We start from the raw sequence: 27,042 nt of genomic DNA, 5'->3' as shown, positions 1-27,042 counted from the left end.
AGTTGTCAAATGATGAAAAAGCAAGATGAGCAGGAGGGTAGAGCGGAAAATGAAGAAAAGACATTCCACTTCCTTCTAAAGACAACCGACAGAGAAATTCCAAATCCAGGACCACTTGTGTTTTGCGATGTGAATTAAAGTGAGTGCTTTCACATTGTACGTTTATATTACATCCCCTCGAATATCCTGCTGTTCTGTATCATCTATTCCTTACGTACACCAAGAAATAAAATAACTGGCCAACAAAGCGAATAACAATAATCTTCTGAATTTTCTAAATTAGATTCCCATGTTTCTCACATTGGTCAACATACACATATACTCTACCAGACAATAAAAACCTGGCTGTCTTTCTTTAGCTGTTCCACTAACTCAAAAAGAATTCTCACCATCTTTGCTTTTCTTGTTTTGGATTGTTATAGATCCAAGAAGAAGAAAAGATGATTCAAGAACTCTTAGGAGGTGCTGGCTTAATTGGCGGGGAGAGGAAAATCCCCGTCAATGCGACCATTTTAGATCAAGGCGCTCCTTCACCATCTCCTTCATCTTCCACAACGACGACTACTTCAGCTACTAATTCAACACCTTCAGCGCAAGAAAAATTGAGATGCCCTTGATGCGATTCTTCAAACACCAAGTTCTGTTACTATAACAACTATAACCTCACTCAGCCTCGCCACTTCTGTAAGACTTGTCGCCGGTATTGGACTAAAGGTGGTGCGCTTAGAAACGTTCCAATTGGAGGTGGATGTAGAAAAAACAAGAACACAAGCGTATCGGCCTCTGTTGGAAAATCTGGCACAAGTAAGATAAAAACTATAGCATCTGAGATTGGAAGATCAGGTTTTGGAAATGGGTTTGACCACGAGCTTTCATCAAGCCCCATCATGCGGGCTTCACCACAGAATTCTCATATTTTTGCTTTACTTAGAGCCATACAAAACCCTAACCCGAGTACACCATGTAATTCTATTTCTGTGAAGCAGGAGGGGTTTTTGATTGGAAAGCATATGATAAGTGAGCCAGCAGTTGAAACAGCTGCTTTGAATGCTAGAATCCTAGGCTTGGACCCTATTAGTCAAGTTTCTTCTCTTGGTCTTTGCAGCCCTTCTTGGAAAAGCAATCAGCTCCAACAAAATCGCTTCACTGTTGGTGAAGCTCAAAACTCGGGGATACAAGAACTGTATCAAAGGCTTAGATCATCAACAAATTACTATACTGATAACCCATCAGCAATAGTTCTAAGCAATGTGACCACTTCATCATCAACCTCAACTTCAACTTCTTCAACCATTTTGGAGTCTGCTCCAGTTGCTGGAGGTGAATTCAGTTACTGGAATCAAGCTTTTTCATGGTCTGGTCTTCCAACAACTAATGGTGCATATCCTTAAGAACACTTTTTATCTTTTAGATCTCCTTTGTTGTTTGGGGTGTGGTATAAGAATATGGTCGTAAAATCAGTATTTCCTTTCCCTTTCTTTTATTGTTCCCGATTATCTGTGTTTTGAAGTTTGTTTAACTTGTGAGGATGTACCGAGGACCAACAAGTAGTGAAAATATAAATATCAATAATTGGCTTTAAATCCATCTTCATATAAATCATCTTTCTTTACTTTAAATGCAGGATTCAATAGTGCACTGCCTAGGGTGTTACAAGGTTCCAAACAGTTATTAATCTTGTAAAGATGATGCAAAGATTTTAGGCAATTTATAGTCCATCGTTCTTGTACTCTGAGAATAATAAAATTTGATTTAGTTTATCATCTTTGTTAACATAAAAACTGTACAAGCTTTCCTTTTCATACATATTAAGAGGTGGAGGTCAGGTGCAAGGTGTTGGTATGGTAGTCTGTAGGGTGGCATCTGCAGATTCTTTTGATTGTTACGAGAAAGTGATCAAAAGTTTAAATATTAAAAGCAATTTGATTCTCACAGTTGGGAAGAAGGATTCCTCTTGCAGCCTTATCTCAAAGGCTTCTGTCTGCCTGCTCTGTACTGCTTCTGAGTAATTTGTCTAGATTTATTCCCTTCATCTTGCAATGGAAAATATGCTCACCACCATCACCTCCCCCGCTCCCGCTCCCTCCTAGCTCCCTGCCTCCCTCCCTCTCTCACATACAAACGCCCGTGCAACCATACATTAGCTAACATGCATATATAATTAACTATCTTTTGATACCTTATTTTAGTTTTGAAGTGATAGAGTATGCCATGCATGATAATAATCAAATGAAGGACTTCTAATATGTCATGAGCCCTCCACCAAACTTGATTGGGTTTCTTCAAAAAGTAGAAAACTTTTGCGTACCTATAAGTCTTCTATACTATATTCTTTATCGTATCTATTATCAACCCATCACAGCAAAATTATCTTTTAGTTACATTTTCTTAAAAATTCCAATTAAAATGCCGCTATAAATATATTTTACCATGAGATTTTACAATTGCTATCATTATATATTTAATTATCGGTATTTAACATAATTTTAGTTGCAATAATGATTATCTTTACAGATATTAAATCTAAGGCATTTATACCCAATGCTGCTTATTTTAGTAGCATTTAGCGTAAAGGAGTTTAGATCTAATGTAGTAAAATCCATCATGATTGCTACTAAAAGTTCATTTATATAAATAAGAAAATCCTAAAAGAGCTCATACTTTCATTGTTTATTGTGAGGGTTTTTTTTCTCTCTTATTTTTTTTACCTTTCAATTACATTCTTAGATGTTTTGTTGATTAGGGTCAATGAAAGGTACCCAGAATGGCAGAGTGGGAAATCGATCAGTGGTCTAGTAATGAGAATCCAAGAGGCTGGTACTTCACAAAAAAGGATTGAAGTTGTGAAGCATAAGAGAAAGAGACTTGAAGAGGAAGAAGAGATAAAAAAAAAAAAAAAAAAAAAGGTAGAGTAGTTGCAAGCTGAGTTAGAAGCTGAAAAGATATCCAAAGCCTCATTAGAACAACAATTTCTAGAAGAGAGAGCTGTGAGGGAGAGAGTTGAGAAAGAACTAGATGTAGAAAGGGAGGTAAAAAAACTAGTTGATGCTAATGTTGAGTCAAAAAGGAATGTGAGGGTTCAAGCATAGCAAAAATAAGATAATAAAAAAGAATCCTGAAGAGCAACCGAGAAAAAGAGAGAAAATTACAAAGAAATGGTAGAGCACTAGGAAAAAGTGGTCATAAGAACCCAAACAGAATTATACATGAGGGTAAAAAAGTTAGAGAGGCTAAAGACTCAACTCATGGATACTGAGGCAGAATTATCTGGGGCAAAAAAGATAGAACTAGGCTATACAGTTGTGTTAGGGACTTCAAAGCTGAGTTAAATGCCAAGAATGCTAAAATACAAGAGAAAAACTCTGAATTAGCTAAGGTAGAAGATATAGTAGTTTTGACTAAAGAAGTAGCGACTTCTCAAAGAAAGTAAATGACAGAAGCGCAAAAGATGCTGAAAAAGCACATCAAGAACTTGGACACTAACAACAACTCCTTATTAATATATGCCAACCTAACCATTACTCATAACTATAAACTCTACAACCTTAGATTAATCAAGCTACTATTGAAGTTGATCAGCTATGACTACAATCCTACTAGATTAGAGGCTGTCAAAGAATTATCTCAATCTAATAACTTAAGTTGTTAGGTAAGGTTTCAAGATATGATTTATATTATTCTTTAACGCACCCCTTCAAGTGAAAACCCTTTTAGCTTGAAATTTGCACAGGCTCACATTACTTTGTGCTTAATTTTTATCAAATAAATAGGGATGGTGAGATTCAAACTCGTAACCGCTTGGTCATCAAGGCTCTGATATCATGTTAAAGAACCATCTCAACCCAATAATTTAAGCTATTAGGTGAGGTTCCAAAATATGATTTATATTATTCTCTAACAAAAGTCATATACATAGGTTATGGAGGAATCTTAGTGAGACCAATGAATTCTTAAAAAATATATCCAACAATGACTTTCTTTCTATGTAATACTTTATTGAATAATCTTTGTGTTGAGCTTGGCAATGCATATAAATTTCTTTTATGATCAATAAAAGGCTCTAAACAATCTTTTGAGATGTCAATTCTTTTGTGGAATGTATGGCTAAAAGCTAAGGAAAAACTAGTTAAATTTTCCATCAATAGTATGATAATGACATAAGGATCTTGCTCTTTAAAATCTATGAGTGGCAACTATTTGTCATATTTAGAAGGCAAATCCATATCTAATATACTCTTTTTGTATGCATATATACTTGTGCGTTTTACATTCATATACTTAACATTTGTTATAATTACTATTATAGGTGAAATATAGGTCCCCTCATAGACTAACCCCTCTCAATATTTACAACACTAAACTCCATAAAAAATAAATGTAGCATAAAGAGATAACTTAGTTAGAGGTTAACCAGCAAAATGAAATTGATAGCCTCAAATGTGAGGTTATTAGGCTTGTTGGTCTACTTAAATAAGAATTACAAGCCATCCGATCAGGGGATGGAACTTTCAGCCTAGGATAGGCTCTTATTGAGGCACAACCTACAACTAACACCCACCAAGTTCCACCTATATAAGTAGCCCATTTCATTTTTTATCCCACCAAACTAGTGAACAAATGGTGCTTCTCTAGAATCCCTGTACATAAGTTATTTTTTCACCTAGTTAACTCTTCATGCACAAACACCTTATATCATAGACTTGGCTGCTGATGAATCCTACAAGGCTAAAGTGGTAAAAGATTTTAAATCTGATAAGTAGTATATGATTGAGGAATGGTTACAAGCCTTAAAAAGGATGAACCTTTATTGTTGCGATGTCGTGGTCGTACAAATTAATTACCCTAGCTTAAAACACACAAGATAGTATAGAGCAAGCAAGGGGTCGATCCCACGAGAAAGTTTCAAGTCAGATTTTTATGTTGTACGCTATGTAATTGGAGGGATTTGGTTTGTGATTATCTAAATTATGACAGCAATTAAACTAGCAAACAAAATCAATTAAAACCGAAACTTATCAAGAAAACAAACCTTGGTCGCAAGCACACATCCACCAACGGAAATTAGAATCGATCCTTGAAACAAAAATTACAGTTTATGTTCTGAAATTTTATTTTTTCTTAACGTTGATTAATTAACGGATCTGTCGTATAACTAATACTAACCAATAAACAATCAAAGTGTCCGCACTAATGATTCAATTTAATGGTAGCTTTAAGAACTAGATAATTTCATCAAGATTAACATACAAGTTGTCCGCAGCTTGTGTCACTTTGTTCTAATGTTCTCCCTAAGTTCAATAACGTAGTTCCACCACAATTATCAAGCTTAGTTGCTTCACAAGTTCATATATCACAACTCCGGTTTTGATATTAAACTTAGTAATAGATTGTTCACAACAATAACTTAGAGTCCGCTCTAGCAATCATCAACAACAATCATAAGAAATATGCATAGGAAAACAATCATACTCATTCATAACATAAACTAAAAATAGAAGGAAGAATAAATCTCACGGTTCTTGAAATCTGAAGGTTTGTTGTGTCCTTGCAACCAAGAAAAGAGCTTAGCCTTGCATAACTATTGAACAACTACTTTTAAAGAATGAAAAGAGCATGATTTTTTTGGGTTTGTAGAGGAGAGAATTTGTGTTTATTCTCTGCTGGCTGCCTTCTGCTCTCCCTCTTTTCTGTTGGCTACTGCCTCTTCTCTCTTTCTTTTTATATGCTAAGAAACCCTAGTCTCTATTTTACATAATAGTCCTTCCTTAAGTTGGCAATTTACATTTAAGTACTTCAATAACTATTTTTCCTAAAAAGAAGAAATAGTCTTGCATGAAATCTTCAAAATCTGACTTAGAGGAGCTAAATTGCTGATATAAAAACTTAGATGTCGGTTTAGATGCTTCGGAATGTAATTTGGACTCGTTTCTTCACGAAACCTGTTTGCTGGCAGAATTCTATTGTCATCTTTGGAAAATCATATCTCCCTCATATGACATCGTTTTTTGCTGCAATTTGGAACGTGGATAGGTCTTTGAATTAGGAATCCAATAAAATTGAGTTTGCATCAATTGGACTTCTGTAGTTCCAGATATTAAATTTTTGAATGGCCAAAGGCCAACACTGGCAGAATGCGAGATTTGACTTTGCAGGATGTGATTTCCATGATCTTTCTCCTTTTATTTTTCTTACATTACATTTCCAGAAAGGTATGGATGTTAGCTTTTTAGTGCCACTGGAATCACTTCATTTCGATCTCTAGAACTCACGCTCTGCACAAAACATCTAGAACTCACGCTCTGCACAAAACATCGACTGAATGTTAAATCTGCCAATTACCTCCAATTTACTCCTTTTTGCATCTTTCATCCAAAAATGCCTTCAAAACATAAAACAAATAATATCAAGGCATTTTATATATAAAACATGGACAAAACATTAGGTAGATGTGGGTGAAACTATCGAATAATATGGTTACATCATTTATGATACTAAAAATATATTTAGTCCCTGACCTGGTGATCACAAATAAATTCAAGGTACTAGAATTTATCAAGTATATTGGTACATAATTCCTAATGACTCACCTTAGGGTATACTGCAACAAGATGACTGATAATTTTTCCATAAAAGTTTGACTGGTGACGGTTTGTGTTGGTACATAAGATTGAATAAAGGATATGAGACTGGAATAATCTTATAGAAAGAACAATAGAAGAACTTACTAAGTTGGAGGCTCAATAATATAATATCAAATGATGAAATAAAAAAATAATTTAAAAAAACTATATAAAAAAAAAGCCACAGTCAAACCAAGACAATCTTCAAAACTCGTGACCTATGTCATGAGACCGGGTTATCCTCATGAAGGAAAACTCAAAAAAATCATGAAGTAAAATTCTCAATCATCTAAAATTCAAAAATAAAACAAATAGCAATCAAAAAATAAAGAACCAAATCTAGTATAAAAATCAAATAAATAAAACTCTAGTCTGATTCCCTACTTTTTTTAGTAAGAGAAACAAAGTAATTAAGCATGAATTAAGAGAGAGTACATAAAATTTAAGTTTCTTTATCAGTTTTTAGAGAGAGAGAGAGAGATAAAGAGAAAAGGTGGGATTTGGGTTTTTTAAGGTTTCTTCTAATCAAGAAACAATAATAATAGGTAGTGATAATAATAATGTGATAAACAAAAAAGATTATATTTTGCTGAAAGATTTCATAAAGGAAATTGAAGTTGAAAATGAAAAGGATTTTTCTATTTCTTTTTGGGTTTATCTTATCAACTCCTGTATTTAGGTATTTCCTGTTACAATCATCAAACAAGTTTGGAAAACATTGTCCTTTTTCTCTCTACACTGTTTGTTTGTTTTCCTGCATTTAGGTGTTCAACTAAATCTTCAAGTTTATTACAACTTCTAGCGTCTATTCCTATCACTTTAAGTGTAACCCAAGTTTAATTTTTTGTTTTTTTGATGGGTTTAGTGTATTTTAGTGGTAGGGAAAAGCTTGTATCTTTTTTAATGTTTGGATGTAATCATAGGTAAATTTTATTTACATATTTGGTATGTTGTCAATTGGAGTGGGCATCAAAATCCTGAATTTTGTCTTTTTTATGGACATGTGATGTTAGTATTGGTCAAGTACATTACAAGTTTTTTGTTGGCTTGTTATTTTTGTTATCGCTAATGTTGTTTACATTATTGTTGTTATTTTTGCTTTTTTATAGGGCGACTTGAGTGGTTTTTTTTAGTGGTTTATAGGTTATACTAGAGGATGATTTGTTGTTGAACAATGAGTGTTTAAAGAGGAATGATGGATAGTTTTATGTTGTGTATGAGGTTGTTATTTGTGACGTGTATAACTGATATTGGTGGTTTTTTTATGGCATATTTAGATTGTTTTGGTTGTTTTTTAGAGGTTGTTGAAGGCATCTATTTTGAACAATTTTATAAATGTTAAAGGGTTGTTGTGAATGGTTACTTTAGGCTATTTTAAGGGATGTTGAAGGTGTGTATTTTGGACAATTTTATGGCCATTAAAAGGTTTTTGTGAATTGCTTTTTTAGGTTGTCAAGGAGCTATTATGAGTAGTTGGATCATTTAATTGTTAGGAAAAAACCAAAACATGCTCTTAGTTGATGAAGGACAATAATGAATTGAAAAAAAGAGAGAATAAGAGAACAAGATAAGAAGAAAACATGGGAAAAAGATGAGAAAGTTATTAGAAGTAAATATCTTATATAGAATTTGGTCTTCGTATAAAAAAAATTTAAGGGTGACATCTTTATTGTGTCAAAGAACATCGATATGGAAAGCATTATTAAGAACTACTCAATCATAAAGGTCAAAAGTATAATAGTGATTTTTTAAGTGATTATGATATAGTCTACCGATAGGAGCAATTTTTGAAAAGCACAGAACCAAATCCAACATTGTTGATGTTTAGCCTAAGTTAAAGTCCTTTATTGAAAAGTTTAAGTTCCAAATAATAGATTACAAGATTTTGGTAAAATCAAGATCTATATTTCCAATATGTGGTTTAACATACAAGTTAAACCATTTAATTACGAAGATTCCTTGACTCTTTTTTGCAACTTTACATTCCTTACCTAATTAGAGTCGATACGTTCTAGATAAAAAAGTTATCAACAAGTTTCTAATTTTTACCTTTCAAAAACAATATATGTGTGACACATAACCAAGTTTTTAAAGACTTTGAAGCTATTGTTAAATCCCTAACCAACACCAAAGAGTGACATATTTCATTCTTTACATATAGTGAAAAGTTATAAAAGATTCCTTAACTCTTTTTTGCAACTCTACATTCCGTACCTAATTAGAATCGATATGTTCTAGATAAAAAAGTTATCAACAAGTTCCCAATTTTTACCTTTCAAAAACAATATATGTTTGACACATAATCAAGTTGTTAAATACTTCAGAGCTATTGTTAAATCCCTAACTAACACTAAAGAGTGACATATTTCATTCTTTACATATAGTGAAAAGTTATAAAAGGTTTCCACTCGCTATTAAAGTTATTGACAGGTCACTCTATAGAGAGTCTAGAAAAATTTAGAAAATAAGAACAATAGAGTCTTCTACAATTAGTTCTTTTTAATATAGTGACCTCCTCAATTCTCTCTAGAGAAGTATGGATACCTTGGATAACAAGGTTATAATGAAGAATTGTTTTATGGACCCATGTTCATTTCCTAAAGATTAAAAGGCTCTTGTTAATGCCCTTTGATTAATGGATGGAATTGTACAATCTTTATGAAGAAGCATAATATATATTGGGGATTTTTCTTGCTTGGTTTATGAGAACCTATCTTCTACAAGGATTATATAAGCCAAAATAAAGTTTATTGAGGAACTTTGACCTTCAAATAAAATTAGGTATTCACATAAAATTATTCTAAAGTTCTTATTCCATTGTTGCCTTAATTTATAAAAGCAATTTCTAATATTAATAACTAATAAAATAGGGGGAAAAGGTTATAAAAAATTACAAATACCGAAAATAGAGAAGATTAGCTCTTTCCTTTAGATTAGAAATCTAATAACTACTTGAACTCTAAATATCATTATCAACTAGGAAACAAATTATTAAAAACAATATAAACTAAGATAAAAGATCTCTAATAAGATAACACAGGCTCATAACAACTCCCTCTTTAAAGAGATGCATTGTCCTTAAGGTAGTAACCAGAGGCTTGTTTTTCATGATTGCCAAATCTTCATAAACAACTTCTGCTAGTGATAATCCCTACAAATGGATGAGGACTTCTTTTTTTTTTTCCTTATGCTTATGATGATCCAGAACTACTTGAGTTTTAGGATATAAAACTTTATCTTTGGTGCTTACCATAAGAAGCTCACTCTAAACTTGGATCTTTTCTCTAGTTTTTTTCTTCAATAATGAGACATAAAATTTAAGATGGATTTAAGCTTTCCTTGGTAATTCTAGCTTGTAAAAGACTATACCAATACATTTCAAAACCTGAAATGGTCTATAATATTTAGCTGAAAGTTTAAAATTGCTTTTTATAAAAACTAACATTTTTCTATAAGGTTGTAACCTTAAATATACCCAATCACCAATAAAAAAATCTTTTTTCATTATTCTTTGAGTCATAAACATGCTTTATTCATGCTTGAGCTTTTTAAATTTATTTTTTTTTAACTCTATCAAATTTTTGTCTATATTAGACAACTCTTACTCAACCACATCAATCCTTGTTATGTCTGGAATATATGCCAGTGGAGTGGGAATATCTCATCCATATACTTCCTCAAAAAGGACTCTTTTAATTATTGAATGCTAGCTAGTGTTGTAACAACATTCAACCTATGCCAACCATTTCACCCATTTACTTGGTTCATTGCTTTATTTTTCCTATCAGTTTGTAAACGATATGTCAAGCTAAAATTGAATTGTGTGTCATTTAATCTGAATAGCTCTTGCTAGAATAAACTTGTGAAACTTGAATCTCGATCACATATAATTGGTCAAGGCATCTCATGTAAATAAAAATCTTGATAAAAAAATATGTGCAATTCCTATTTGTGATGTTGATAAATATGCATAATTTGATAGGTTATTAACTACAATAAACTTAGTCGATTTTCCTAGTGAAAATGGCAATCCATCAATGAAAACATTGATATATCCTCTCAAATATAATATGGTATTAGAAATGATTGCGTAAACCTTTCTAAAGCTAAATGTTCCACCTTATGACGTTGACAAATATCATAATTCTTGATATACTCTATAACTTACCTCTTCATTCCCTTCCAATAAAAATGGAGTGAATTTGATTTAAGGTCTTCAAGTTTATATGTACTATTATGGACTTGGCCTATAATATCACCACAAGGACCAAATAGATTTTTCTTTAAAGATTAAAATTCCATCTTGAATCCTCCAAGGACCAACAACCTCACTATCTTTGACCAATTGAACTAGATGTTGTAAAGATGGGTTGGATAATGTCTCCTATTCAATTGTCTCTACCTAGCTTGGAATGGAAGAGAAATAGCTATGATTTCTCCCACTTGATGTTCATCTTTCTCATTTCTTCTAGTGATATGTTAGCTATAAGATTCTCTCCTCCTTTTTTATATTTGATAACAACATCAAATCATATTAGCTTGTAAAGCCATTTTTGTTGCGCATCTATATAAGTTTTTCGATCCAATAAGTATTTGAGAATTTACTAATTAATATACACAACAAACTACCTTCCAATGAGATAATAATTCCATTTTTAGATGGTAAGAACACGTGCTAGCATCTTTTTCTTGTATATATACAACAATAAATTTTTCCCTTGAAAAGTGTGACTATAAAATAAAATAACCTTTCCTGTTTCAAAACTACACTAACACTTGTACTAGATGCATCACACTCCACTATGAATTATTTTATAAAATCAAGTAAGGCAAAGATCGGTGTAGCAGTTATGACTTCTTTGAATTTTTGCAATTTTGTTTCAGTTGTTGTACTCCATAAGAAAGAATATTTCTTGAGCATTTTTATGAGAGGAGAAACTATTTTACCAAAATTATGGATGAATTTTTAGTAATATCCTGTAAAGACAAGGAATCCGTATAATGAATTTGGTGTTTTAGGTTTTGGTCACTCAACAATTTTATATAGATCCACTACCACACATGTTTTGGATATAAAATGGCCTAGGTACTTAACTTCCCCTTAGCTAAATTGATATTTTTCAACCTTAACATAAAAGTTGATTACCCTTTAATACAAAAAATGTAATCTCAAGATACCTTAAATGGTTATCCAAAGTCTTACTATAAATTAAAATATATTAAAAAAAATAAAGATAAACTTCCTCATATAGTCTTTGAACACCTCATTTATGAGAGCTTGAAAGGTAGATGGTGCGTTGGTGAGACCGATTGGTATGACCAAAAACTCATAATGTTTTTTATAAGTGTGAAAAGTTATCTTTCTCTCATCATTTGGATACTAAAAAATTTGATGATATCCTAAACACCAATCCAACTTTGAAAAAATATATGAATCATGCAGTTCTTTTAGGAGCACATATATCATAGGAATAGGGAACTTATCATTGATAATGACTTTATTCAAATATCTATAATCAATACATATACACCACAATCCATTGTGTTTTTTACCAAAATAAGTAGAGAAAAATAGGGTAGTTACTCATATGAATCATTTTAATTAACAATAATTCTAATCAATTTTAGCTTTCTAGAAGTAGGGATACCTATAGTGTTTAACATAAGCATGAGCTTGTCTAAAAAGTAATAGAATATGATGGTCTTGCTTACAGTGAGGTGGTAAGCCTTTTGGCTAACTAAAGAGCTCCTTATAGTTATTTCATAGTGGTTGCATTGGTAAATGAGTAAGAGAGCTACCTATCTTCTTTAGTGGAACTCTCATCATTAATAGATGCAAGAAAACCCCTTATTTTATTATCACTTACTCTAGTTGGTGCTCACTAACCATTTTATTATCTAGTGTGGATAAGTCTTGTAATGCCACTTCTTTATTGTTCATAATAAACCTTATCTGTAATTTAAATAGATCCTGAATAATGGGTTCCAAGGTGCATAGCTACCAAGTTCCTAACATCACATCATATCTTTTTAAAGGAAACAAATAGAAATCAATAGAGAGGGGATTCCCTTGCAGAGTAAGTAGAACTTGAGTTTATTTACCTGGACTAACTAATTTTTTTCCCAAAGGGTACCATGACATCAAACTTTCCACCCAACATTGATTTCAATCCCACCCTTTTTGTTATTATTCCACTCATAAAGTTATGAATGTTGCCTAAATCCACAAGTATAAAAACTATTTTTTTCCAAAAAAACCTCTAACATGCATGGTTTAAGGTGCATATGCTCTATTAATATGGTGAAGGGAGATTTATGGTGTTTCACCTAAATCGTTTACTTCGTCTTTTTTCATCAGTATATCACTATCACTCTCTTTCATGCAAGCTTTAATGATGAAAATGTTTTTACAATAATGTCTAAGGATAAGTTTCTCATTGCAATTGTAATAAAGGCTCTTTGTCTATTGCCCTTACAATTCAATAGCTGGTATTTTTCTGATAAAAATCATTAGTTGGTTGATGTTATCCTCTTTGTTAGAACCAGGCTTAATTTTAACAAAAAAAATAATTGTCCACTATTAAGATAAGTTTTGTGCTTTATATAGGCAAGTTAATCCAATGAAAATAAATAATGTAGTTGGTTTATTAGCCACTACATCAACATAAATGTACTTGTACAACTTGTTAATAGAGCAACTCATTTGGTGAGCTTGTAAAAAGGTCCTAGTTTTTAGTTTTTTAAAAAATTTTGTATGATAGTCATGAACTGATCCATCCTATCATAATTTTATAAAATCCCTAAAGAAATCAAAGAATTCATTAGGACCATAGTAAGAAATAAGTCAATCCTTGAGTTTTGCTTGAGTGACAATTGTCATCTCTTGCTTCAATAATTGAAGCTATAATTGAGCATCACCCTCTAAATGGTGGGATACCAAATATACCCATTAAATTATTGGTGTGGAATGGAATTTAAAGAACTGCTGAACTTCACAAAATGAGGAAAATGCAACTTGACTTTAGAAGTTGGAGAAACATCGTTGTCATTACCATTGTTTGGCCCTTTTTCAAGGATAGGAGTGTGATCCTTCTTCTTCATGAATATGATAAAAAGAGATTTAAGTAACTCAATTTTTTATCTTTTCAAACATTTGTGTCACTTGTTTTAAAAGTTCTTTTTGTCCCTTGGAAAGGGAAGCCATAGCAAGCTCAAGTTACTCAAGTTGTTGCTCCATGCCAAAGCTCTAATACCACTTTGGTATGTATTTAAGATTCTTCTTGCTTGTTTTTTTAGAACCTATTTTGTACAAAGGATTATATAAGTCAAGATAAGGTTTATAAAGGAAAGTTGACCTCCAAATATAATCAGGTATTCTCATAAAATTATTCTACATTTTTTATTCCATTGCTACCATAATTTTAGGCAATTTCTAACATTAATAACTAATATAATTAGGAAAAAATTATAGAAGATTACAAACATAAAAAATAGAGAAGGCTAGCTTTTTCCCTTAATTAGGACTTTAATAACTAATTGGAATCTAAATATCCCTATCAACTAGGAAATAATTTATTGAGAGCAATAGAAATTAAGATAACATATCTCTAATAAGATAATAGACTCATAATATAGCATATGCAGTTGCTAAACTCCATGAACTCTACAACAAGAATCTAATTGATCTTGTAGTTATACTTTATGCTGCCATAATGGGTGGTTCTCTTCTTCTTCAAATTACATTTGAATAAATATATTCTTATTTAATTTTCCTATATGCAATTTTAAACAAATTTTTTATGGTTCATAATGTTTAATTGTAATTTGTCTAATAAAGTTACCTTTATAACTATTATATTCATTTTTTATTAGAAAAGCTTTTATTATACATCCTATAATAGGAAAGATCTAAATTATTCTGTAAGCAATTAGTTTTTGGTATTTAATTAGGAATTTGTTATGAGAACTAATTGATTGCATGTGAAGAAATAATAATTATCTCAAAACAAAAGTATGAAGACAACAATAACAAGCAAGTAACAGAAATGATAGCAACATCAATAAGCATTAAAATAATAGTAGTTATATGTTAGCTAACTAAAAAATAACATGTGAAGAAGTCAATTAGATGTTAATAGTTAGTTGGTAGTTAATTGGTTAGTTAGTTAAAAGGAGGAATTATACTTGTATAAGTAGATTGCAATATAAATATGTGAAGAAGTTAGTTAGATGTTAATAGTTAGTTGGTAGTTAATTAGTTAGTTAGTTGAAAGAAGGAGGAATTATACTTGTATATGTAGCTTGTAATATAAATATGTTAAGCAAGAAAAAAATTGAAAGAATAATTTTATATAATCTTTTTTTTTGTTCTTCATCTCTTTTCTTTTAATTATACGACTCTTTGTTAAGGGAAGCCTTAACAAGTTGGTATAAAAGCATGATTTTTAGGTATTAAACACAGTTTTCATCATTAATAAGCATGGTGGAGAATAACAAGATGAGAGCTTTGGAAGAACATAATTAAAGGTTTGATGAAGAAATACAAAATATCCATCAAGAAATACAAGAATCCATAGTTAAAAACCAAAAGTGATGGATGGAACAAAACCAAAATATTGAATGTTGCAATGAAGATGAAAGCTATAGTGATAACCCTAAATTTTTTTCATGGTTAATTAGGAGCATAGAAGAGACAGAAGGGATGACTAGAATCATAATGGGATTAATCTTTAATCAAGAAACTGCACTCGTGGTAAAGCTAATAAAAATCAAGACAACAACAAAACTGGATATAATGTAGCTTTACCTAAGATGGAATTACCAATTTTTCTTGGTGAAACTTAAAGGAGGTGGATTATGAAAGTAGGAAGTTTTTTAAAATGCACTTCACATTATTGCATCAATGGGTGGAGTTTGTTTTACTATATCTTGAAGGAAATGTAGAAATCTAGTATGATATATTTTTGTTGGGAGATAATGATTTAACTAACTGGGAGAAGTCTTCTAATGTTATTTGCATGAGATTTGATAGCCTAAATGATATAGTAGAGGAGTTTAATAAGATGAAATGGGACAAAGCGGTGAAAAAATTTGTAAATAGGTTTAAACAGCTTAAATTATTGATGAACACCCTTAATCTCTCATTATTATAATCAGATTATATGTCTAGTTTCATTAGTAGGCTTAAAAATGATATTAAACTAATTCTTAAGATTCTTAAGCCAACTACTTTAATGTAAGTTTTTGACTAGGCTAAGTGGAAGGAAGAATCAAACAATGCATAGCCAAGAAGAACAAATTTATTTCAATAATCACTCCCTTATACAACATTGACAAACTAATAGGTGACTCACTATTCAAATCCTTCATTCAACCTAAAACAAAAGTGTCACAAGGCTTTAAACAATCTATTGAAATTATATGAGCAAAGAAAAAGAATGTGATAGTGTTTTAAGTGTAGAGAAAAATATGTTCCTGTGCATAAATATAGAAAGAGAATGTTATGATAAAAGGAGTGAAGGATGACAAGGAAAAAAAATTATGTTAAAAAGGGGAATGAAAGTGGGGATATCACAGAGGATGGTAAGATTGATGAATATAGGTTGTCATTAAATGCTTTAGCATAAAGCTATGCACATAACACCATTAGAAATAGAGAGAGATGTTAAGGAAGGGATATTGTTATCTTTATTGATAGTGAATGAACATTTAACTTTATTGATGAACAAGTTATTAAAGAAATCAAGGTTGTTATTATGGGGGCAACTGTACTAGTAGTAATAGTGATTAATGGTAATGTCATAAAGTGCAATGCTCATGGTCCAGGGTTTACATAGTTTATAAAAGGGTATGAGTTCCAAACAAATTTAAGGATATTGAAGCTTGGAAAGTATGATATGGTGTTAGGAGTGGATTGATTGAAAATCTACTCACCAATATTGTATGATTTCAGAAATTATCATTCAAAAAAGAAAGGTGAATGATTAAATTAAAAGGAATCTTAAAAGAAGTCAGGTTGTATATGGTGTCAACTACTAAAGTACATAAAAGTTTAAAGGAATCATTTTATGAATTCATTGGCGAATTTTTCTCTTCAAAAGTCTTTGAAAAACCCAAATAGATTGTATAAAATTTAGAAGTGAAGACCTTGCTAGAGAAATATCAAGAAGTTTTCACAGAACCAAAACACCTTCCACTTGCAAGACAAATACATCACATAATTCCACGTATTCCAGAAGCCAAACCAGTCAACATTAGACCCTATAAGAGCTTATTTATGCATAAGGAAGAAATTAAGAAGTTAATAAAAGAGATGTTACATAATGGCATCATTCAACCAAGTTTCAGTCTATTTACTTCTCATGTTCTATTGGTGAAGAAAGAAGATAATATTATAAGGTTTGTTGACTATAAACAACTCAATGACTTGACTGTTAAGAAAAAATTTGTATGCCAAGCAATCAAAGTGTTCCTTTTATAAACATCTAATGGAATACTTAAGATATATTATTTAGGATAAAAGTTTTGCTATTGATCTTCAGAAAATAAAAGTTGTGAAGAATTGGCCTACTCCAAATTTTATCAAGGAACTAAAGAGGTTCCTAATATTAGTAGGTTATCATAGAAAGCTTATCAGAGAATTTGGAATTATCAGCAAACCCTTAATTGTTATGTTGAAGAAAGATAATTTCAATTGAGACACGAAGATTGAAGAACTTTTAATCAATTGAAAGAAGCATTGTGTAAAGATTTTGTGTTAGCCTTGTCAATAAGAATTATAAAAGGAGATACATTAATTACAAGTAATAACATTGTTGAAAAAATCAAGGGCATTTTGATGGCAACAACTACAGTAATTCTAGCTTGGTATGAAAAAATAAGTGAGACTTATGAAGATGGTTTCAATTACAAAAAATTATCACTAAAAATATAGTTAATACATATAGTTGGCTAGATTATAATCTTATATAAGGAGTTTTGAAATACAATAACAAGATAGTGATTGGTAAGAGAGGGAATTTATGGACTAAATTAGTAAGTGAAATTCACAACTCATATATAAAGGGGCATACTAGTGTGCAAAATACTTACAAAAGGCTTAAAACAATGTTTTATTGGCCTTCAATTAAGACTGTTGTGAAACAGTTTGTGAAAGAGTGTGATATGTGTAAGAAAAAAATGATTGAAATGATAGCTTATCATAGATTATTGCAGCCATTACCAATACAAGAAGGGTCATGGAGGAATACCACAATGGATTTTATAGAATGGTTACCAAGTTAAAGGGGAAGGACATTATCATGGTCGTAGTAGTGGACAAGTTCATCAAATATACACATTTCATTATAGTGACACATTCAAATATAGCTCAAGATCTGGCTCAAGTATGCCTAGATTATTTCTACAAAATCCATTTATTACCAGCTACAATTATCACAAACAAAGACAAGATTTTCACAAACTTGTTTTGAAAAAAATTGTTCAAATTATTGGGAGTGAAATTATTGAGGAGTTCTTTATATCATCCACAAATAGATGGTCAATCTGAGAGAATTAATTAATATTTATAAACTTATTTAAAGTGTGTGAGTATGCATAATCTAAAAAAATAATTTCATTGGTTGTCATTAGCTATGGTGGTATAATACTAGCTTCTATTTTCCTATTAAAATAATTTCATTTTAAGCTTTACATGGTTATCATCCACCCAGCAAGGAGATAATTATTCAAGAATCTACTATAGTGCTTGCAATTAAAGAGGTGATTTAGTAGAGAACTCACATAGATTTGTTGTTAAAGACAGTTGGAGAGAGCTAGGCATAGGCACAAATTGTTGATAAAAGAACAAAAAGGGAGTTTAAAATTGGAGATTAGCCTTATAGACAAACCAGTGTTGCCTTAGAATGAGTATGAAGTTGAATCCAATATAATAAATGTTGTTGATAAATGGTTGCAAAGTCGGTTTAAATTAATATCTTCTTTCTGCACTTCAATTGATTTCCATGCACAGGTAGTTTCTTCATTACATCAGAATTTCTAAATGAGTTCTGAGTTGTTCCGATAGATCCTATTTGAAAACACAATTCAAACTTCGTTCCATCAAGATTTAAAAAAAAATTGCTTAAATTTAATTATTTTTTTTATTTTTAAATTATTTGGATGTGTTGATGTTAAAAATAATTTTAAAAAATATATATTATTTTAATGCATTTCTAAGTGAAAAACATTTTAAAAATTAATTGTTACCATATTCTGAAACACACATAAGAAAGTCACGTTGCTCGGCAAAGTGCTGATTGTAGCAGCCATAAGCAGAATTCTGTTAAGGCTTCTCTTAACAAAGAGTTGTAGAATTCAAAGAAAAGAGATGAAGGATAGAAGATGAAGAAGAAGAAAGAGACAGAGAAGAAAGGATTACAGAAAACTATTCTTTCAATTATTTTCTTGCTTAATTTCATCGTAATACCCTTCATTGTTTTCTTCAGTTAATGTGAAAGTTCACTTTTTCTATTTTATTGTTTTGGTGGGAGCAATTACGCAAAGGAAGCTGTGAGATTGCCCTGAGTAAAAGAAGAGAAGCTGCAATTTCCTGACTCGAGTGTTTGTATTCTGTTGCATATATGGTGACAGTATCATTCATTCTGAGTAATAGATAATATCGAAGGTAGAGGGAGAGCTTGACTACTTCAAATTAGAAAATTTCCTATGGATTGACTTTTAGGGAGAGATCGGTGAGGGCAAAGAACAAGGGATTCCACGACTATCTGCCGGTGCCCCCTTATGCAAGATAGAGGATCTAGGTCAAACTACTCTGTACATGCACATGCTCAGGCAGGGACGAGTTTATATTAAGACAGGAAAAATGATTCCTAAAATATATAAATTCCATGTAATACAAGCAGATAATATGCCATTGCACAAAGAACAAAACGCATGGGACAGACGCAAAACTGAAAAATGTGATGAACAGACTAGTTCGATAGGAAGGCAGAGGATGGAGATCCCCTGACATACAGAATTTTTTACCAGATTCCCACCCTTCATGAATAAGATCAAATCCCTCCACGCACAAAGGTATGAAAGCTTACAATGTGAACATGAAATGTCAAGTAGCATGCATTGAACTTTCCCATGCTGTTGCCTATTCTACACCTACAATATTCTACAACACATTTCTTTGGCTTTTGAACTCCATGCATCCATTTGCTCCATGAACATCATCTTGCCAAGCATGCTGAGAGTGCAACTGCATGATGATCAGATTACAATGCATAAACTATCTCCCCACTGCTGTCAATATCAAGCTCGGATTCAGAATCTAGATCGTCCATGTCATCATCCATGTCCAGATTGTCCATCAAACATCGATTAAGACCATGCACTCCAACTGCTGGTACAGTGGCCTCGGAAACTATCTGCATGATTGCATCAACGCTCTGCATGGGCTGATCAGGCTCTTCAAACTGGCTGCCCATAGTTTTTTCATCCATTAGGTCAGCGGGAAGATTCTTCAGAAACCACTCATGATTCCTGATTTCGGGGATGGTAATCCTCTGTCGCATGCAAACAGAAAAGGCAGGAGGATTACCAGAAGATCACACAAACTCAAGTGCTACAGGTTGAATGTATCATCTATATCATGCTTTGCATGACTTTAAAGCAATTTGAAGTATCCAACAAAAAGAAAAGGGAGAGAAAGTACTCACAGTTGCAGGATCGGCATCAAAAATCCTTGAAATCAGGTGGCAACACTCTGGTGTTATCAGAATGGAGTCTGGAATAGAATACTGGACATTAATAACTCTCTGCACATAACCAACAAAAAAAAATTCATAAAAATAAATTGCATAAGAATTAAGAGTTTAGTGAGTAATAGCAGGATCCATTAGTGTACCTGTATTGTCTTTCGGAAGTCTTTAGGCTCAGCAGGGTCCTCGAAGGGATATGATCCAACCAGCATCACATATAAGGTTACACCACACGACCAAACATCTGCAACCTGGCATTGCAGAGCAACAAAATATCAACCTGTTTACCATAAATGCAGCTGGAACACATGTATGTGTGCATGTGAAGCATATATCAACTAGTACTTCTAATGGCCACATAAGATATGTTTAGAAAAGAAGAGAGAGGGGAGTTGAGAGGTGGAGAGAGTGAGAGAGAGAGAGAGTTTACAAGCATGCCTACACAGGCTTAAGGCACCATGGGAAAATTGTGTTTCCCCTCAAATCAACACATGTTCACCTTAAGCAAAATCAAGAGGCAGAAAGCACAACTCAAGTTACCCAAGGCATTGAAATCAGCTTTCTCATCTCTAATTAAATTACATATAAATTTATGGTTTTTGACCTTTAATCAACCTTTATTTCAAGGTAACACTTATTACCATACACAAGGCGCCTCCACTAGCTAATGGACTAATTGCACCTTCTTTGCTTTTCTTTATTTATTTTTTTATTTCTATTCTTTGGTTTAAATATTATTCTTAGAAATAATGCTGCACCTTGAAAATGTGTTTTACTATATCTACGTGCACTTGCACTGAGTGCTTTGCACGCATCTGGTGATGAAAACTTCCAACCAGCTTTTGCTACTTGTTAATTGCTAAATAAAACAACCTGCTGGCAACTAATGAATTCCAGTAAGTGTCATCCAAGTGGAACAGAATCAAATCCATTGAAAACTGGAATACCTTATCGTGTAACCAAACACCAGATGAAAAACTAAAAAAGAGCAAACTAATTGAAGTAGAGCGTACCAAAACCCTTCATGAGCTGTGCAGGCATTGCCAGCAAAAGGGGAAGCGAAGCAAAACTTACCCCATGAACCAAAAAAATGAGATATTGACATTATCATTATTTATCAGCCTTGAAAGAGGAGAAATTCATGCCAAAAAATTAAAGGTCAGGATTGCTTCTAGAGTCCATTCCAGGAACCTTTCTATTATGACATGAACAGCAGGGCCTATTGTATTACAGCCATGGGTTAACCCTTTAAAAAAAAAACTCATTTTCTCAGCCAATGCAATGAAGCATCAGAAGCAAGGAAACAAGGGCTACTTGACCTTCAACACTATGGACCAAAACCACTTCAGCAAGCCTATAGCATGATCACTAGTCCTAGACTTATGATATTTTGATAATAAAAGTGAGGATAAGCATGAAAAAACTTCAACCTGCTCCATGTTCTGTCCAAGCAAATCGGAGTTAAGAACAAAAGAATTGCTCAACATTGGCTCAGAGTTGCCTACTATCAGTCTATCACTACTGCAAATGTACATGCAACGTCATAGATAACCCATTTCCAAACAAATGATCATACATGCATACAGCATAGACCAGCAATCAGTCAGAGACGAGCTCTGATATGCTTGCCTGATTCATCTGTAAGAACTTTCAAGCCATAACAGACAATAAAGAAGGATAACCCCACCAAATGCTCCCAACAATCGTAAATTTGAAGGCTCCATAGCAGTCTCATTGGAAAAAAACTTAATGCACACCTAATTCCCAGCTAATAATTATCGCATCCACAATGCTCAAAGCTCACCACCAGAGCCAAAGTAATCAATAACAAGGACAGTGTAGAGAGACCTAAATCTCTTAATTTCCAAATTTCATTTTTCCACCAAACACATTAGTGTGTGTTTGGTAATGCAGTTGAGAGAGCTTTTCAGAATTCTTTTCATCTGAAAAGGAATCAAATTGGTTAAAAAAAAAATTAGATGTTTTTTTATGGTTTTGACATCCTCATATCGAAACAATCAAAAAGCACATAAAAAAACATTAATTTGGTTCTTTTATAGATTTTTAAAAAAAAAAAAAAACCCAAACCACAATAATACCAAATGGTGACTAATTGCCAATCACTTGAAACAAAAGAATAAAAATAGCACTCGGTACAGTAAGAACCTCTAATCTGGGTTCAGCCAAATGATCCTAGCATATTTTGTAAGCTAGGACTTAGAACAAACACAAAGTCCAAGTGCATAAGATGATGTTGGTAGGATGTAATAATAATATTCTAATTGAAAACACAATAAGAGAAATAGTATTACCTTGCCATCATATTCTTGCCTCAACAAAACTTCTGGAGCAATGTATGCAGGAGTTCCCACAGTTGATTTCGGTTGAGAGTGGAGCACTGAAGACTAAGAGAGCACCCATACAAATATGTAAGGTAGAAACAATAATTAGTAATGCTAAAGCCTTTAGATAGTGAATGACAATCATGAAGTGCTACAAAACAACAAACAATTATGATTCACAAACAAGAAAAAAATTGAAAACAATATCTACCGCAAAGGCAGCTTAGGGGTTTTACCACAACACAAATTTGAAAAGCTAAAGATTATTCAATTCCAGTTTAACACAGTGAAAGCAACTTCCGGGCAGAAAGGCGTGTTATAAGAAATATAAGTAAGAATAGAACTGATTGCCATCCATATTGTAAAGATCAACATCATCTGCCTCTAGAGGACAACCTTTCAAAAGAATCGTGTACTCAACATGGAAGCAACACTTAAGTAGGATAATCCTAAGACTTGATCTATGCACCAGAACATTCTTAATCAAAATATATTAAGGTCTGAAAATTTGGTAAATATACAAGTACAGGCCAGACGCTCTGCCCATATGAAAAGAGAATAGGCAAGTGAAAGATAACAATTACCTTGGAGTACCCAAAATCACAAATCTTCAAACGAGGAGCAGGACTATCATCCAACAATGTGTTCTCCAACTTCAAGTCACGGTGACATACTTGCTTCATCAAGAAGCACGTTATTAAAAAGCCAAACAATTAACCTAAAATTTCAGTTTCTATCACCTCGAGGAATTATAAAAAGACAAAAAAAAAAAGAAAAGGAACAAGTACCATGGCATGACAATAGCTGACTCCAGATATAAGTTGTTGAAAGAAGAACCGTGCCTGAACCAGAAACCAGAGTCAAGAAACCATAGAAAAAAAATGCAACCATTACACTGCCGAAGAAAGGAAACACAAAAAAAAAGGTTCAAAGATAATTGTATAGGAACCTCATCCTCGCTGAATCGCCCACTCTTGCAAATTCGCTCAAAAAGCTCTCCTCCAGCTGCATATTCCATTACAATTGCCAAATGGGTCGGTGTTAAAATCACCTGGAGTTAGATTTATATCAATGCATACATATAGCTTAAACCAGCATCCCTTTAAAACACCAACAATCTCATAATAATAATAATAATAATAATAATAATAATAAAGAAACAAGTAAACTAACCTCTTTAAACCTCACAATATTGGGATGCCTCAATGACCTATGATTTATTATTTCTCTCTGAACATTTTCATCAATCTATAACACAATAATACCCCATCAGAAAAACTTCAGGAATTCCATAATCTAATCATCGTCCCCTCAATATTTAATTTTAATAAACAAAAAATAAATAAATTCAGTGAGAAATAATACTCCAAAAAGCTAAAATAGTCTATTTATATCTCCTCTTTATCTTTTAATAATAATAATAGATAGATAGATAGAAATAGAATATCATGTAATCAGAAATAAATCCATAAACGAACCAACAACATTAAATTCAGCAACTATCTAAATTTAGCAACCTCCACCATTAATAAACGTGACAAATCAATCAAACCAATCATCAGTTCACAATAGAAAATAAATAAAAATAATAAAAACCAATCTTTATAAGAACAAAAACAAATACGGACCTTATCGCCTCTTTCTATGTATTTAACAGCAACAAGTTCTTTAGTAACTTTATCTCTCATCAGCCGAGCTACACCGAAATTACCCGACCCGATATCTCTCACTAAATCGTAACGGTCACTGTCATGCATGATCGGCATGTCCATTCCCGGTCCTACTGTCATCGCCGATCTATCCATTTGTCTTCCCCGTTTTATCCCTCACCACTCCTGCTTATCACGCATTTACACCAAGGTTACCCTAAAACGATACCGTTTCTGAACCGGGCCACTGGAAGATATTTTTTTTGTGATGATCGGAGCGGAGGCCAATAGATTAGACAGAGAGAAGACTTTCTTTTTTATAAAAGAAATGATGATATTTTTTAAAAATTATATAACGAAGAGGAGAAGGGAGAGGATGAGACGGGAAAAGAGAAAAGAGGGAGGAAAACGACGCAGTTTTGTGGTTTTGGTTTTCTTTAGTAATTTTATGTTTTTTTAATCATATTTGCATAGTTGGCAGAAATGGTTTTCTTCTCTCTGGTTGCTGGTTTTGTGCTGTCTTTACTGGCTTGTCTATTACTAGACCACTCCTTTTGTTGTCTTCTTCTGTGTTTTAAATGACTTAAATGCCCTTGTTTTTGGATTTACACCCATCACGTGAATTGCACGTGATCAGTTGATAGGTGGAGTTTATTTGGTTTTTGGAAGGACTTGAAAATATCCAATGAAAGTGTCCGAGGAGGTTAGATGGCATCGAGGCATATTAAAGTATTTTTTACAAATAAGTATTGTTTTACAAATAGCTAATAAGCTCATGTTTATGTTCTTCTTTTAATGCATGCATGTGTTTGGGACTGTGATGGGTTATTTTTTAAATTATTTTTTATTTTAAAATATATTAAAATAATATATTAAGATGTATATTTAGGAGTGTAATATTTTTTAAAAAAGAAATTTATTTTAAAATCAACATATTAAAACGCAAAAACCTTCCAAAAAAAAAAAAAGACTTTCAATCATTGGTGCTAAGGCTTCTAGAAATAGATATATGATAGGAACTTCGTATCTTCTTTATGATTTAATTCTGCACGGGTCATTCATTACTAAATAAGATGTTAATAAGAAATGTCTAATAATTTATTTTTTCTTGAATAAAATACAAAATAGTGATTGTTACGCTATAAAAAAAATTGAGAAAGAAGGACGGGGAAGGTGCAGCCCAAGATAATTATTATTATAATAATAGTAGTAGTGGTAAATAAATAAATAAATAAATGGGGGGGATGGCGGGGATGGTGGGCATTCTGATGATTTTGGACAAGTGGGGATGGTCCGTTCATGAATTGAGGCTTCGGAATAAAGGAAAGTTTCTGAAGTTTGAAGGATTTATTAATTTGGTCGAATAAATTAAGGAAATGGGCATGTGATGTGTGGTGGAGTATGCTGCCCTGAATATTGTTCTTTATAGTTTATCTTATGGTATGATTAAAGTGATACGATGCTTATGATACTTTGATTTCTTAATATTTTTTTCCCATTTCCTCACTACCTTACCTTATGCCTTTTGTTATAGGGACCAAATACTAGTTTTTTATTCATGATGAACTTATATGCAGCTTTTAGCATAACCTCTCGTTTATGTCAAAACTCACTGCTACTAAATATCAAGAAATAATTTATGGTTATAAATACAAAATAATTTGTATTCAATGATGCTAGAAAAAAAAATGAACTCAGGACATGTGAGTGATTCACTTATCTTGAGAGATTCTTAATTATGATGCCAATTTTATAGATATTATTTAGATAAATGTTGTAAATATATTTATGAACTAGGTAGTTAAAGTAAAGTGTTGGATCGGGCTCAAATTTTACTAGACGATTCTAAAACTTTAATTGTATAAGGAGTTGAGTGTCTATAACTAGTTAAGGACTAGAAGACACTCAAATTAGACACGAAAAATGTTGTGTTTGCTATTTTAATTTTTTTTTACATAATTTTAGATTTTAATTACTTTTCTTAATTAATTTTAGATTCTTTTGGTTAGTCAGTTTTAATACCTATATAAACTTGATGTGTTATTTTTATCAAAATATTGAATACATATTGTTAGAAAAATATCAATGTTTTCCACCTTATACATTGTGTGAATTGATATATGAACAAGTTGGTCTTTTTAATGTACGGAGATAGTAGCAATAACAAATCAATTATTGATTTGTAAAATGGATCATTATTGATGAGAGACATTCAACATCAAATTAGTTTGATGTCAAGAGCTAGTTTTTCAAATCTATTATATTATCGAACAAGTTCTAAAAATGATGAAATAGTGAAAAAGAAGCTAGAAGAGTTATTAAGAAAATGGTGGATTTAAGACAACATCAGTCTTTGTGCAGTTTCAACCTTGTTGACCTTAAAAAAACATGGTAATTGGTGTCTATATATTGATAGTCACATCATCAATAAAATAATAATATAGGTTACAAGTTTTCAATTTCATGATTAGATGGCATGATTAATGAGTTAGATGGAACATTGATTTTTATAAAACAAATAATAATTTAAAAAGTGGATACCATTAAATCTGAATTTGACTAAGGAGTGAGTAAAAGACAACCTTCATAAAAAATGAAGGATTGTACGAGTAATCACTCGTATAAATAAATTTATAAATCAGGTTATACCTTTATAATTTTCTAACAAGCTGAGTTTTTTTAT

General features: G+C 32.1%; 1 protein-coding gene and 1 pseudogene across 1 annotated transcript; one reads left to right on the top strand and one right to left on the bottom strand.

The window, feature by feature from the left end:
- Positions 1-228: 228 nt before the first annotated feature.
- LOC133693901 (dof zinc finger protein 4-like) lies at positions 229-1,583 on the top strand (annotated as a pseudogene).
- Positions 1,584-19,462: 17,879 nt separating this feature from the next.
- LOC133694786 (serine/threonine-protein kinase SRK2I) lies at positions 19,463-24,811 on the bottom strand. The gene is made up of 9 exons (XM_062116481.1): positions 24,339-24,811; positions 23,884-23,958; positions 23,660-23,761; positions 23,499-23,552; positions 23,295-23,387; positions 22,681-22,773; positions 20,515-20,619; positions 20,327-20,425; positions 19,463-20,173 (listed from the first exon to the last, which is right to left on the bottom strand). The coding sequence occupies exons 1-9, from the start codon at positions 24,513-24,515 to the stop codon at positions 19,883-19,885; spliced, it is 1,089 nt and encodes a 362-aa protein (XP_061972465.1). The 5' UTR covers positions 24,516-24,811; the 3' UTR covers positions 19,463-19,882.
- Between the last annotated feature and the right edge of the window lie 2,231 nt (positions 24,812-27,042).

Source organism: Populus nigra, chromosome 5 (assembly GCF_951802175.1).
Source record: "Populus nigra chromosome 5, ddPopNigr1.1, whole genome shotgun sequence".
In the NCBI taxonomy this organism is placed as follows: Eukaryota; Viridiplantae; Streptophyta; class Magnoliopsida; order Malpighiales; family Salicaceae; genus Populus; species Populus nigra.
The sequence above is the reverse complement of the archived record's forward strand: the minus strand, read 5'-3'. Positions and strand labels throughout refer to the sequence as shown.